The following is a 16430-nucleotide window of genomic DNA, read 5'->3' as shown; positions in this document are numbered from 1 at the left end:
GCATCTTTGATCTTTGGCAAACCATGAATTACTGTGACTGTGTGGAGCCAAACCATGTCCTTAATTCCTTTTGTAGCAGTAAGGAAAATGTAGTGTTGTTATAGAGAGGAAGGTATTTGCCCTTGTGTTATAATTTCCTTGTTTACTCCTTACTCCTAGCAAAGGCTTAGGGATGCAGGAGGTAAATACACTGCTTAGTGAATCTTTAATCTATAGTAATCTCAAATCTTCAAAAGGTCATTTTTTTTCTGGAAATTGTAGGAGCAAAACTGTATGGGTTTTCAGCTCTTCACTCTCTCCATCAGTGCAGTGCTATTTTTGCTTAAAAAGTGATGTTCTATGCTAATACTCATTTTCTGAGATATGATGAAGGGAGCTGGAAGAGTATGTCTGAAACTTACTGAGAAACCTGCAGCAGCATGCAACATAGAAATTCCCTTACAAGCATGAGTACGGACAAAAAACAAAGAGAAAAAGCTTGTAAAATGTACAAATCCGTTGTTGAAAAGATTTCAGCTTCAGTCCTCCTTCTTGGTACTTGGGGAAGAAAAGTACTTCCTTCTGAGAACTGGCTCCAAAAAACTTTGGCTGTCTTCTAAATAGATGCTAAAGCAAAATAGAGAGAAAACAGTCACGTCCACTCTCTTAATTTCCCGTGGAAAAGGGTTTGTTCTTCAAAGTCTCTACACATTACTTATTGCCAGAAAGGACAACAAACGCTTCTGAGGCTCTTAATGAGAATTTCAGCCCAGCCCCGTCATTTGCTCTGAAGGAAGTGAGTGGAAAACATAGTGCATTTGGGGTTCAAATAGGACGTTGCGCTTTATGAAACTCTCTTAGTTATGGCTTACATCAACCTGCTAACGAAAAGAGGTGGTGGTTTATTGATAGGACCGTTGGGGTGCAGTTTCCAGATTGCTGCAGTCTGCATCCCAGCCTATGTGTTTTTCAGAGGTTTGTTTTGGTCAGCCACCTGCCTAGCCAAAGTAGGGGAGCTTCCTTTGCTGCATTTAGTGCTCCTGGTCCCAGCGCTTGTGCACCAGCTAAAATCAGGTTTAGGTGCATTTTCCATGGTCGTGGAATCTACACGTGAAGTAACTCCCCTTGCAGAAATACACTCGTGTACTCTGCGGGGTACTAGTGCTCAAAGAATGGGTGGGATCAGAACAGATCAGATCGCAAACTGTTAATGTGTTTAACAAAAAAACAGTATCAGTATGTTGGTTGAAAGTAATTAATGAACTGGCATTATTTATTTGGAATAGAAGAGTAGTTATCAGATCTTTCCTGTGATTTATTTTATGGCTCACACAATGGTTAATCCTACGAAAAGATTATGTGAATTGGGGTCATTAATCAGAAGCAGTCACGTTCCTCCTGTTGTATATCTCAAACTGAAGCTGCAGATGTAAAACGCTAAGTTACGATATTCAAATTTATATTTATTGCTGTTCAACACCCTCCTCACTTAAAATGACCCAAATTACAAAAGCAACATAGATTAAGTGATCCTCTGTTTACACCACTCGTCCTCTCTGACCTTAATTTTGTCATCCTACCCATGGATTTGAACACCTAGAAATTAATGTCAGATTTTAAGCATCATTCTCCATGCACGACTGTTTAGTTGTACGGCAAGCCTTTTCTGCGTCTTAAATCAGCTTTGCCACTTGTCCTCACCGTGGGGAAAAAACAGCTAAAAACATCTTTGCCAAAAGAAAAGGGGTGATTCATGAAGATTTTTCATGGTCAACAGAAAGTATTTAAAACCTGATTAGACATGTGAAAGAGAGAATTTATCATGGGTTTATGTTTCACTGTGCTATGTGAGCTAAATGCATAATCGCATCCTCGCTAAAAATCCCTTGCTATGACAGAAACAGACTGGAAATAAGTGTGACTCACTCGCCAATTATACCGGTGCCATAACCTTATGGAAGGGAAATGTCTTCTATGTTCAGAACTTACTTGAAGGAAGTAGTCATCATCATCATCTCGCCCATGCTCTGATCACCAAGAAGCCTGAGACTGGCCTTACGGGTGGGTTGTGGCTTTTTGTTTGGCGTTTTTCCTGCACAGAGACATAGATCACATTTGCTTTAGTATTGGTTGCGTGTTGGATTGAATTTCAAACTTTGCAAGAGAAGTTTGTCAGGAAAGATTTTGCAATTTTGTCCTGAGAATTTTCCATCCCTGTAATCCTAATACTTTACAGAAGAGTGTCTGGGAAGATTATTAGAACCATCTTTTTTGATAAAAAGAGAAACCTTTGTAGAATTGTTGTGTAATACTGCACAGCAGTATTGGTAAATAGTAGAATGAGACAGCAAATCCTTTGCTTGGAGTATAATAGAGGTGAAAACCATGTTTCAAAAACCACTCAGCTGGCTTGACAGGTAAAGAAGAATCTCTCCTGCAAACCCATCGCTTTTCAGTTCTGAAGCTAATCTCTCACACGGTTACCAGAATGACTTTGCAGGGCTTGAAGCCTCTGCCCATACTTGCAGATTAAAAACCACCGGGGAACGTTTCTAGGACGTGATCTTGGTGATTTTATACTATGAAATTATTAAATGTTTCCTGGCACAACTTTGGCTGATTTTAGCACTCTCCTAGGTGGTTCTGGGGCAGTTTGGGAGTTGGCACGACCAAGGGACTGTTCCCACGTGGTGGCCTTTGGTCAGCAGTCTCTTTTGGTGGATAAGGAGACACAGGCTCAAAATGTGCACTTGGGTTTGCTGTTTGGCTGCAGCGGTGGGGAACTGCTGAGGGTGGGTTTCAACTGCTCATGTAAGGTGGCTTAAAAGCAGCAGTGAGGAAAAAACGGGTTGTGATTCCAACTGGAACATTTTGTTTATTTTTATCGTATTTTCCACTGTGTGGATTTCGTCCATGTTACTGTTTTCCTGCATAGTTACTCTTTAGTGTTGGGGGAAAAAACATTCTTGTGGGTATTCCATATGAGTTGCAAAGGAAAACATTCATTCTTTGGCGGTCAGCAGAGATTTCTGAAATGCTGGGATTAATACCGAGGGAGTTGTGTATTATCAAATAGCATATGTTTTGTGCATTTTAGATAGGAAGCTTGAAGCTGCCCTTTCATCTGTTCTTCAGAGTTAATGGTATGTTAAAAGTAAGCAAGGATAAACAGTAAGGGTTTTGCTCTTTGGTGAGCCAACAATTTGGGGACAGAATGAACCAAACTGGAAATTCTTTTGTTTTTCAGATCTGTCTGAAACGCTGTCTAAACAAACGAAAAATGTTTAACCTAGCATTTAATATTTCAGCATTTTCTCTTTGACTTTCTCTAATGTAGGATTATATTGAAGCAAAAATGTCATTCATAAACAAGAAGTCAAAATGTTTCTCCTGGGCTGAAACTGTCAGGTACAGCCTGATCCCATGAATCGGTCTCAGTTAACCTGTACTGTCTTTTCAGGAAATTTATTATGTGCCAAACCATAATCGAGCTCTAGCTAGATTTTCTAATTTTGGTAAATAACAAAATACTAAACTTGGGAACTATTTTTGTTGTTGTTAAACAGTAATCATGTGAACAAACAAATGGTGCTCTGGTGTTTTATCGTTGCACCCTAGTAAACAACAGATGAGCACGTGCTTTTGTGTTCTTTTTTTTCTTTTTAAGTATTGATATTTGCCTAAATTTTGTCTCAGAATTAACTTACTGTCTTCCTCTTAATCTAGAAGGGACATACGATCACTTAATGAATTGTGAATTCCTGATTCAATCTGTTAAGACTCCGCATCCTGCAGAAAGGATTCTGCCGAGCAGGATTGCAGGGAGATGTTTCCATAGCCCGCAGCAGGAGTGAGTTGTGCTCTATTGCCTGCAGGCGCGCAACAACAGCCAAGCTGACAAAACTTGGTGGGAAATTCTGACATTTATAATTAGTTTGACTTTAACGAGAACACGTACACAGCAGAAGGGAAGAGAGCAACTGTGTAAACTGAATTTTGACTTCGCCATTGCTTCTGAAGAATCTGTGTCCATCAGTGCGATCCCATAAAACAACAGGGGTTTCCGGGTTGTGGTATGTGTGCACGGCAAACAAATGTCTCCTTCCCTCTTACTAAGTACTAGTCTTAAAGTTGCTCTTTAGTCAACCATTATGACCTGCCCATAATGGTGTTTAAAATCTGTACCGTGACCATAGCCGAGGCTCCAGTACCCCGCTTGTTTCTGGCCAGCTCCTCAACAGGGAATCTTTTTCTCTGGAAAGACTGAGAACCCATAGTAACAGTGCTATAGTTTTGAGGGGGGAAAAAAAAAAAAAAGAGTTGCTGTATATTAGCTGCTTTTCAAGATCTAGGTGTCACGTCATCATGACTACGTCATGAATCCGCTGCTTGGTCAAACTCAGCGGGCAAGCCTCATGTTGTATGATATGCTCTCCTTTTTATTGCCTAAGTAATGGCATTAGAAAAGTAATGTGTTATAGCCAAACAAGGGAGAAAAGAAAGGAGTAGGGAAACAGAGGCTGCTGGCAAAAGCAAAGAGAATAGGGAAAAAAGTTGCAGTACAAAAGCTAAAACAAAAAGAGGGGGGTTAGTGTGGCAATTTGATAAACGTATTAGATTGTTGGTATTGTTGTATGTTTAAATAGCAGCTGCCTCCAAATCGCTGCCTGAATTCATCAGTATTCCTAGACCCAGGAATCCAGGAACTGCTCTTCAGTTTCAGGAGTGCCAGTTGTTTGGTTTGAACCAGAGTAGAGATCATAGGATCACATAAGCAGCAAAAATTGATTTCTAGCATCTTTTACTTTATTTAATACCAGCTGGATTTGAGGAAAAAAAATTGTAACTTTTGGCAACAATATGCATCAGAAAAATAATTATTGTAAAGATCATAGATACAAAAAATGTCTCTGATGGTTCCCTTCCTGTATCTTCCATTTTGAAACAATGCAGAAGCATTTTAGTTTGGTTTTTTACAAATTGGTGGAGGTTTTACTGTATCAACTTTATCTTTCAGCATAAAGGGTTGTTGCCCAATATTCCTTTATATGTTTTCTCTGAATTCTGTTCTGATTCAGCAATCCTCCAGGACTAGGCCAAGATCTATTTATTTCCTTCTGAATCATGCTTTATTCTTCTAGATGTTATAGTGCAGCATCTTCACAGCGGTCAGGAGATGTTTGCAAGGATCCCGTCTTTCCCCTTTGAAAAAGTTAAGGCTGCCTTGCAGAACTGTAGTGCTGTGTGTTGAAACAGTTGGTTTTTCTCTGAAGCATCTCAGTGAGTCACAGTAACATATATATTGTAGAAATTAAGCTGCTTTCACTCCAATTTTTTTTTTTTTTTTTAAAAAAAAAGCAGACAGTATTCTGTTTAAAATCTTTGAGAGGGCTGAAAACACTCTTTAGAGAAGCTGCTTCTTCGAAGTTCTGGATTGTGATAGTCTTAAATAAAAAGAACAGCAAAGCAAAATTGTGTAAGATGGAGAACTGTTAGCAAATCCCTTCTACTTGAAGCCTGTGCTGCTATTGTTGGATGTGATTAAAGAGAAGCATCTCACTTTTGCCATTTTTCTGTGTCAGCACTGGAGTTTGACAAGAAAAACCCAGCAGGCCCAGAAACTGCTTGCTTGAGTGTCTGCAAAAAATGAAAATTCCCCCAAAGTACGCATGCTATTGGAGATGAATTCAGACTGAAGTCACTGCTAGCACGTGGGATCCTTGTGTTGATAGAAAGCTGCCACGCTATTCTACCTGAAGCGCTGCTCTAGGACAATTTAGCGTTTCCAGTATCATTAATAGCTGGAGCTGGAAAAGTTCTAACAAAAGAAGCATATATCCCAAAGTGTTAAAATGCATCTCCTCCAAAAACCTTGTGCGGGGATGTCAGTGTGGCTGATAATCAAAAGCCAGAATGTGCCCTCATATCTGTGCTTGACTTTATAAGGACTCTTGAGAGGCTTGTTTTTGCCTCGCACCGTTTTCCTTGTCTCTGCCGCACTGCTTAGAGGTTCAAACAATTTATCATCTGAATTTATCATCCGAATTTATTAACAACAGAAAATGCCTGTTGTTTTGCCTTTGTCTCATTTGATGGGCATGCAGCGTTATCCCAGTAGGAGTTTAAGATGATAAAACACCAAGTGAGATAGAAGGCAGACTGAAATGGTTATATCATCATTAAACTTACAGCATCCTTGGCCGTTATGATATATTTGTGCTATGTGATAAGCCTCAAATGAACAATCTGAAAGTAAATGAATGCTTAGGGACATGGTTTAGTGGTGGGATGGCAGGGTTAGGTTAGTGGTTGGACTTGATGATCTTAAAGGTCTTTTCCAACCTAAATGATTCTATGAAAAATAGTACTATAGGTTAGAGAGGTGTTCATGACCCCAGATGTTATGGGTTTAGAAGCTTTCAGTATTCCTCTTAAAATTGTGTGTGTGTGAAATAAAAACTTGATGGATGTTTTGGGAGTCGTCTTCTTTCCCTTTGGTGGAAGGTCAGAGCTGTCAGAGCATGGTTTGTGATGGAGAGAACATCCAAACCTATGGCTGTACCTTCCCACCGTAATGGGGTCAGCTTTCACTGTTCTGGTTGTGCTGAGCCTCAGTCAGAAGCCACATCAATCCAGCTGACAGGGCACCAGCTGGGTGCAGGCTGTTTGCAGTGAAACTTCTACAGGTTTTGATGAGCCGGGGGAAGCGGCGGCGTCACGTTGCTGACAGCCGAGTGTAGGGCCTCGCTTTGTTTAACAAGACACAGTCGTTACTGGGGAGAACACTTCAAGGTGTGTTAGGAGACATTGTCACGGCAGTGCACTGGAAAGTATTAGCAGAGCTTAGCAAGGCATCTGACCGTGATCAAATATTCCTCTTAAATTAAAAGCAGGTTTAGGTATTCTGCTCAGCCTGTTCTTAGGTAGCTAATAATGGAGTTGGATCCTTTTGCTCTATTTTGAGGATGTCTTACTGAATCATGCATGGAATGGTGTGACTAATTTGTGGAACAGAAGTCCCTGTGCATCAGCTGTTCACTGTCTTTTCCTGGGGGGAAGATAGGACTTTTTATATTGAAAGACACTGATCATTCTTTTCAGCATATCAAAGAACAAATGTACTGTGGGCTTTTCGATTGAAAAAAATAATAGAACAAATGGCTTTTATCTGTATTTCCATCATTGCATCTGCATAAATCCCACCGATGCTAATGGCACTTGTAGCAACATAGATAAAAGACAGTCACGCTGTCAATGAGATATGGAGCAAAACAGAACAAGGCACAGCACCGAAGCAGGAGGGTTCATCTCTGCAGGGGCAGCCTGCAAGGGCGTAACGCAGCCTGCCTGGAATAAACTATTGGCAGGCAAAGCTAAGGGTCTCCAGAGCAAAGTACCTAACAGCGGCCGGTGCAGCGGCTGTGCAAATTTACGGAACGCGGAACTCTGGCTGCCTAGATGGATCTTTGCGGAGAAAAAGAAGAATTTGGTCTCTGCGTCTGCTCTGCCCTAGGCGTGCATGTGAAGTCTGTGGTGGAAGGCACCCAGAAGGACAGCCCAAAAGCACCTGGGCTCTGTGACTGGGAAAGAACAGGTGGGACTATGAGGGCTGAGCTACAGCTCTCGGTTGTGGGCGTAATGGGGTGAAGCTGAAACCAGCAGGCTCACCTCAAAGAGCAGAAAAGGGGTGAGGGGGGAGTGCAGATGGGTCAGAGAGGCAGACTTGTGGGATCCTGTAGAGATTAAGAAAGGAAAAGGAAAAACAGCAAGCAGCGTGTTTTCTAAAAGTATGTAGAAATACACGATAAGAGAAAATTAGGTAAGAGCAATACACTTCATCCTCACAGCTGATCACAAATGGTAACGTTAGCCCTGTGAGAAGAGGAACTAAGTTCTGGGACCTGACCCTAGGACATAGGTGTTAAATGGAGTGGTCTGATACAGAACACAGAATTATTTATTTCAGCATAAGCCACGGTGTTGACAAAGTCAGCATAGCATCTGGTTAGCTTCGTTCCTTGACAGTTCTGAGAGGATTTTGTCTAAAACGCAGTTTGACTTCTGTCCAAGTTCTATCCACGGACACTTGAAAACTGTAGACCGAAAGCAGCAGACATGCTGACACCAGTAATTGCTTTGACCTAGATCCCAATATTAGGGATTTTATTTTTTATCTTTTATTTTGCTACTTAAAATAGTATGGGTTGTCCTTTTTATTAGTGTAACGTACAGATTGAGTTTTCAAAGCAAAGAACGAAATTAGGAACTTATTATGGAAGGCTTCTTTAAAAGGAAAATTGTGCCAGGACTGGTTTTCATCAGCCCCTTTCCTAGGATCCCACCTGTAATGTGGTTCTCGCACCTCTCTTGCTATCCAAGCTCAAGAAACTCAACGTTGCCTTTTAACAAGCGAGTCAGGAAGGCAGGCTTTCTGTCAAGCGACACGACTGCTGCTGTCTTTGATGTACCCTTCTCATTTTACCTGGGGCTGGGTGATATTACCTTTACTGTCCCACAGCCTCTTTATGGTCTGCCAGCATTTCCTTTCTTGAAAAAGCAGCGTACGTGAGACATGTGCTTCTGAAAAAGCACCGTGTTGTAATCTGAGATACATTTGGATATTCTTAAGTCCACAGACAAAAACGGCAAGTTATCTTTTTATCCCAGAATATTCATAGTAAATAGAAAAAATAGAAATCTTATCAGTCCTTACTGCCCAAAGGAAGTGCATAAACAGGACTCCCGAGTGTCTGCAAATGAAGCTAAGTTCAGAGGGGTTGAAGAGGTACAGCTGAAGTGTGCATAATTCTACTTGTAGAGAAGCTACTGGGACTACAATAGAAAAGATTGGCACTGATTTGAAAGTACCCCTGCTGCTCTGGTAGGGAAGTGGCCACGCAACTCACGGTAGAGCTTCGCTGTAAGCAGATTAGCTCCCAGCTGAGTTGACTGAACAAGGTACGAGGTAATTTTCCTACAGGAATGTAGGTGTGAGCCTTTAAATAAAAAGAACTGCTGTTGACTTCAAAACTGAGCCACTAGCGCTGATGAATTCTTGAAGAAGTCAATTTACCATCATTTAAAACTATTTTAGAATAGTTGTTAATTCCTTCAAAAAAGAGCATGTGCCCTTTCTATTTCTGCCTATGTGTTTCCTGACAGATAGTGAAGCAGGACTGAAAAACCTGTGAACGCCATGGAGACGCTGTTTTGTCAGGGTTGCATTGTGACATATTCATGACCTTTTTTTCCTTTGCTTCCTTAACTATTTTTTTAATTTCCTTATTTCATTTCTGTTCGGGGTGTGTGTGTGTTCATTTCAGTGATAGCCTAGTTCATCTCATAAGTTATTTAATGCTATTAAGCCTAGCAGGCTTAATACCACATGAGCCAGCTAGTCATCGTGCTTCCCAGGTCAGCTGTCGAACACAATAAATGTATTGGAAGTACGTAGCATAAATCTATTTCATCAAAACGGCTATATAGTTTCTCTTTGTCAAAATACCTACCTGTTGGCTTGCTTTGCTGTTTAAATGCTCTTCTATTTGTTCCTAACTTCCCCTGTTTAACAGCAGACAGACCCAGGGAGCACTGAATGAATCGGATGATCCCGAAACAGGCTGTCTAACTGATAACAAGCCAACTTCTCGACACTTCTATCCTGTCGCCTTGCTGCTTGTCAGCTCACACTTGCTGGTTGTCTGGCTTATTTTAAGTCTTGCTTTGCTATTAGCCAAATATCAATAAACTTCACTCGTGTTCCTTTCTTTTCTACAAACAGCAACAAATTTAACTTTAGAAAAAGGAATTATGCTGTAATATTTCTACAATCTCAGACCCCAAGGATTCGTCTTTAAGATACAAATGTCTGAAATGTACTATGGTTTTGTTATTTTTTTTTTCCCTGAACTCTTAAGAAGTATAACTATGCATTGAGTGAATTGGTTTGCTCTTTCTGTTCATGGTGAAGCTTTCCCACTGTTGTTAGCTCAAAGAAAGCCCACTTACAATGCTGTCACTGTATACAAGAAGGTGTGGAATCCTGAATGCTTGAACCCCTCTTTCCAGAGTAATTAGTCTGACAAAAAAAAAAAAAATTAAGATGAATTTGCACAGCACAAACTAACCCCTAGACAAATATTACGGGGCAGTGGTTTGTGAGACTTAACTTGCATTGTGTTATTCTCATTGTTATTAGCTGATGGGATCTTTTTTGTTTAACAAATGATTATTACTTTGCTACAACTAACCCTTTTCTGTCAAGTAACTAAATGGAATGGAGTAAGTTCTGTTTTGTAATGAAATTAACCTGTTTGTAATTGTTGCTTTAGTTGCTTTTGCTTTCAAGACACTTTTATATTCTTTTTAAAGAAGTCCTGTTTATGTCTTGATGCACCATTTTGGCACTTGTGACTTTTGTACTGTATGTGAACAAGCACCCTTCCTTTATAAAGCAGAGAGGTGGATTGGGCTGTTTGAAAAGCCATTCTCTCTTGTTTTTTTCCTTTTTTATTTTTTTTTTTTTTCTCATTGCAAAGCCGAAGAAACGGGAAATGAAGCAGAGATGAAACTTTCCTTTACAAATCTCTAGGGCCAGACTTAATAAAATGCCTTATTCCTAGAATACACGTTTGTAGGGCAACGTGTACTCTCACACTTATAGTAAACAATTTGAAAAAAAAAATATGAGAAGGTTTAAAAGGCAAATATATTTCTGGAATTAGAACAAAATGTATCATTAAAGTATTTAATTTTTTTTTACGAAACTTTAAACCTCAAGGGCAAATATATTGGGGGTGGGGAGGGGAAATCTTATCACCTATTTCTGAGGGCAATAACTGTACTGGGCCTGGCCTTGGATTTAATTTTGTAAGATGTATCATCACTTGTGGAAAACAAAAATGTAGAGTTGAATCTTTGTTATTTTTACTTCAACTGTTGCTGAAACTCTGCAATGAACAAATAAAGCATATTTATTTATTCCGTGTTTCATGAAGTTGTACTTTTTCCCCCTTTCACTAGAGAAGGATGCCGCATAGAGAATGTACTGAAGAATGTCAAATGCAGAAAGTATGCATTCAACATGATACAGCTGATGGCTTTCCCAAAGTACTACAGACCTCCAGAAGGGACATATGGAAAAGCTGACACCTAAGTTTAACAAAAATGTAATCAGGAACATACATCATGCTAATTAGTGAATATAAAAATCGCTGTTTATGACTTATTAATTGGGAATGTGTAACCAGCTGAGGTGTTATTATTATCAGGTTTTATCATTTTATATTAAAATAGCTCCAGTCAGTCGTTATGAAATAAAATGTCGTGAAAAAGCAATGGACTGAATATTCTCAAAACCAAATGTAGTCAACTTTTCTTTGTGAAGTTGAAGTTTAGTATGACTCATAAGCCAGCTGGAATTAGTTTTTTGGGTCATTTGATCGAAGATTAAAAAGGGAAATGTCATTTGCTATAGCAACTGAGGTTAGCAATCTGGAAGGTGGCATTCTGACTCTGAACCAAAACCTGAGATTTGATTTAAGGAGTCTCTTCTGCTTGAAATAGTGTTTTCTGGAACCAGCAGAGCACCGAGGTCTTGATCACTGGTGATTAAATCCTTCACAGAAGTGTTTATGGAAGATGTTAATGTTAATACCTGAGCTAAATATAATTTTGGTAATTACATTTAGCTTCTTTACATAAGCATGGTAACTTCGTAATATGTTTTTAGTAATTATAGCCTGTAATTTCAGCAATTCCATTCTGATTCCTTGCAGTTCCTTTGGATGTATCATTCTTGGCTTTCTGTACCACAGCCAAATACCACTTATTCCACTTTCACATAAATCACATTGAAATCAGGGGGATTAATTCTTCAAGTAAGGTGACCTGAATTTGACCTGTCATGTTCCCGTTTACTGTAAAGCCCTAAAACTAAATTTTCTTTAGTGGTAGGGAAAATGAGTTGTATATACACGAGTTAATGTATCTTTAGGCTATAAAAACATGTATGTTTTTACAGAGCCTAAGATAAATGTTATAATCATGAGTAACCTGCTGTATTAGCACTAGTTAGCCACTGCAGCTGATTTATATCAAATTTGTAATGCTGCGTGTAGACACTCTAGGATGAGGAACTATCAGCTTTAAAAATGAATGTTAATGCTTCTGCCAGCATGTGTTAGTCCTGAAATTTGTCTTGCGAAGAACATTTGTGTTTTCTAATTGTATCTATTTATTGCCTCCTTCTGCCTCCCAGAGAGAAATACAATTAAAAAAACCCAACTATTCACTGGTTACTGACCTTTATGTAACGCATTCATTCTGAGAAAAAAAATATCTAGAGCAGAAGTGTGAGAATTTTATCCTAATGAAACTGCACTGGGAATTTGAGCATCTGTAGGAAATTGTAATTGCCATGGATAAAGAAGTTAATGCTTGCTTGCTCCGGTGGAAGTCAAAGAAATCTTGATGCACCACGAGTTATAATTCGGGGTTTTTAATCCATTAATGCTCATTACTGGGCATAAATCGGTAACTATATTAGTAAAAATACATATTTAAGAGCCTGATTCTGCAAACTAATTGTGATTACGTGGAAATGATCTATCGTGTGAATAAAATTAAACCCATCTTGTATATTTGCAAGATCAGGCTTTGGGGCTTACAGGAGAACATCAGGAGGAGGTCCTCATTCCAATACTCACTGACTTCAGCAAAGCCAGGAATTCACCTGTGCAATATATTTGTCTAACTAATTGGAACTTTTTCCAAAGTAAAGCAGGACATTTAAATAGCATTTTGGTGCATTTGTTGTTTATTTCTATTATGTAATGTGCTATCACAAATGGCTTCTATGTTCTTCTGGAATGTGTTACTTCAACAGTAGATGTCAGAAGACTTGGCATTGCATCGTAGGTAAGCTCAGGCAGATGAGAATGTAATGCCTTGATGTTTTCCTGTCGGGTACCAGTAGAAGTGGGCACTACTCACTGGGTGGGTGAACATGTGCATAAATTTGTGTTTGGGTCTTTAACTCTACCATAGCTGATCTGTACAAAACTTTTTTGCAGAGTTATGGGACATAGGAAAGTAATATTTTCTTCTGTCAAACTGCCGCACTAGCACTCGCTATCTGCCATGTTTATTGCTAGCTTAAAAAGACCTACACGTACAGTTTAGAAATAGTGAAAAATTCCTCATGCACCTCTGAAATAATCCCACAGATGTACAATAGAGACTGCTGGCCTTCCTACAGTAACTCTGAAACAATCTGTAAAAGTCTGCATGGGAATGGCATTCACTGATGGATACTTTAGATTCCGATAGTCCTTTGTCTTAGTCCCATGGGCATTCTGTCAAGTTAAAAATATGAAATTCTCTAATTTCCTTCTTAGCAGGAAAACAGTCTTTCAAGATCAGCGGTTTAATCCCACGTGGGTTCTAAATTGCTATTGTGACTATCATGTCACCTTTATATTTAAGATGGTTTCCACATTGAAGCCATGGTTTTGGAGAGGCAAAAAAAAAAAAGAAAAAAAAAAAGGCATTGGATTACTGTCCTTTTTGTTTTAACAGACATTCCCAGTACATTCTTGTGAAAAGAAATAATCTCTTATTTGTTAAAAATAAGTAAGAAAAACAAAAACAAAAACAAACCCCACATCAGTGTACTGCAGTGAAAGTTCATTGGGCTTGGACCATTACAAAAGGTTAGGCTGGGTTTTGTGCTAAATAAGGCTGAACTTTTTCAAGCCAATTTTTTGATCAGAACATCTCTTAATAGGTCGCAAGACCCTTGTAAAACCCGCTGATGTGGTTCCAAGTCTCCTCAAAGAGCCTGGTTGCTTTAGTACTGAAACAGGCTCAGACGTTTCCTTGTTTGGTCATTGCCTGCTGTGGGCGATTGTGGTCCCTGTAGGCAAAGGTTGTGTCATCAAAACCACGCAGTCAGCTAAGCATGTGTTCAAAACTGGTGTTTTTTCTGGTTTGCTGTTTATGAAGAAACAAAGGGGGGGTTGCTGCAGTTTGATAGTTACTTGGAGTACAGTTACTCTTTGTAGAGGCACATATCCTTGTAGTTCACTGTGAATATCAGAGGAGTAAAATTAAGCAAAGGATTTTTTTTATGAGGAAGCTACACCCTTTGTTTTGCAAAGTGTTAAGGGAAGCATACTGATCTTGGTGGCGGATTCATAGAAAATGTTCCATATCTGCTCTCTTAAAACTTTTGTAAGGTGTAAAACGATCTGCTTTGAGGGGAGGGCAGTTCTTAAGGGCTAGGAGGTGAGCATTCAAACATATATCTGGTGTCTAAAGCCAAATCCTGTCTTACTCACAGAAGATACTATTTGTAGAAATAAGGTCATCAGGATCTGCCTTGAGGAATCCTGAAATAAGGGCTTCAAGCTTTGAATATTTGTACAAAGTGTTACACGCTTAAATGGGGGTTTTGTACCACAGACTAGTGTCTAAATAGAGAGCTAGCATAAAATGCCTAAAAAAATAAGAAAAGGGAAGTTGTTTTTTCTCAGAGATGATAGTAATACTGTTATAATGCATAACATGCAAAAGCCTGACATTATTAAGCAGGCAGGTCTTTTTTTCTGAAGTCTTCTTTTGGGGAATTTAAAATATGTTCTTGTTAATGTTTGTACTTCGGCTTTTATGGAGCAATGAGGAAACAAACTTTTAATTATTTTATCTGATTATTATCTCTGTGAAGCTGTGTATTTTGATGGAATACTAGCAATGTATGTGTTACAAAGAACAAATTTAGGAGGACAGCTGAAACAAAATATTAACTGAGAAAGAGCCTTAATGAAGTCCTTTGCAATGTTAATTTTTGTACTGTCTGAATTTTGGCATTATGTAAGCGAAATAAGGAAATTAACAAACACTTCCTGTGCCTAAATCAGTCAGTCCTGATGAAAAGTCACTTATTTGCAGTGAAATGAAATGTAATGGTATTCTAAATCATCCCTAGTAATTTAGGTGTAAAGAAGTGCCACGTATCATTTTGAAGCCCACTGTATAATATGCCTATTATGAGCTTCAGAAAATAGGCTTATTTTTATTTCTAGTTGAAACACAAGTTCCAGGAATTCCTGTGGTCCACTTAGCAAAAGCAGAAAATGCGCTGAACATCAACCAGAGTAATAAAGAAAGAAATCGCATTAAAAACTGCAGCAAAATTATTTGCGTGAATTAATGTATGTAACCAGCTAACGGTCTTAGACTTATATTGTGTCAGTTGGCTATGTTGTAAACTTGAAACCATTGGTATCTATATCTATGCTTTTTTTTTTTATTATGAAGAAGTGTGCTGTACAGGCAATGCCATGAGACACGAATTTGCATCTTGCTTTTCACTTATCTGCAGCTTAAAAGCAGATGTTTACAATCAAAGTGCTGTAATATAACTTACTGTTCTTCGAAACAAAAACTGACCTTGGAAAGTGCATGTTTAAAAAACAATCATACGAGTGCTTTTATTTTGAAGCAAAAAAGAAAATTCCCAGACTTCAGTCTCTAGAACATTGATTTTTTTCCTCAGTCACATAACACGTTGACTGTTGTGTTGCCAGAGCATTGAGCTTACACTCTGCAGCACTCAAACATCTATTTGGTCTTTCTCTCGTAGCATCTACTGAATAAGTAATGTAGCAACAATGAATTTCAGCATCTTACTCATGATCCGAGATTAAAAACTTGCATTTGCTGAAATAAACATGAAACTTAATACTTGAGAATAAATAAAATAGGAGACACTTGTGAACCAATGTATTCCGAAGAGCTGAAACATAAAGCATGGGGTTTGCTTGGTGACAGGGAGAACGAGTTATGGTAGAAATCTGACTGTGCTAACAGAGCGCCCTGGACCTGGGGGAGTTGGAGTGGTGAGATTGGACCACGCTGCCCTTACTTAGCTCTCCTAACTAGTGGCAGTGGTGTTTTGTACTCTTCCCTTGCATGCAAAGTACTTTAAAAACTTTTCGGCACTTTTGTTTCTGAACGGTCTGACTTCAAAATTTCTAGAATCCTGAGTTACTTTGGTACTTGCTTTTGTTTTGTGTAGCTGTTCCTTGTAATGCTCCTGTCTCTCGCTCTGGAGCACATGGGGCTATGTATAAGTACCATTAAGAGGACTTCGGTCCGTAGTGTGTGTATGTTCAGAGAAATGAAGCACAACTGCAGCAAGTCAGCTCTTTTTATATTTCAGGATTTAGCATCTTTGTTCCATTGCTGTCTGTAAGCCATGTCCATTGTACACTGTGTGTATATTTTTATTTAAATAAACGTGATGTCTATTTTTTATGTTTCTGACTTTTTTGTTTGTTATTCATTTTTCATTTTCATTATGGTGGCGTTGCCCAGAGGGCAGATTGTGCATGATGCTGAGAGTGGGCTCCCCCCTAAAGGAGGCAGTGGAAGCCCACCCACAGCACTCA

General features: G+C 39.1%; 1 protein-coding gene across 1 annotated transcript in view; it reads left to right on the top strand.

The window, feature by feature from the left end:
• The window catches only part of INPP4B (inositol polyphosphate-4-phosphatase type II B), a 213434-nt gene extending 197255 nt beyond the window's left edge, over positions 1 to 16179 (top strand). The window contains 1 exon segment of the mRNA XM_035899207.1: positions 11002 to 16179. Within this exon segment, the coding sequence (XP_035755100.1) occupies positions 11002 to 11134 (133 nt within the window). The 3' untranslated portion in view covers positions 11135 to 16179.
• The last annotated feature ends 251 nt before the right edge of the window (positions 16180 to 16430 follow it).

This window comes from Egretta garzetta, unplaced genomic scaffold (assembly GCF_000687185.1).
Source record: "Egretta garzetta isolate BGI_Z169 unplaced genomic scaffold, ASM68718v1 scaffold258, whole genome shotgun sequence".
In the NCBI taxonomy this organism is placed as follows: Eukaryota; Metazoa; Chordata; class Aves; order Pelecaniformes; family Ardeidae; genus Egretta; species Egretta garzetta.
This window is presented reverse-complemented; position numbering and strand designations above follow the sequence as displayed.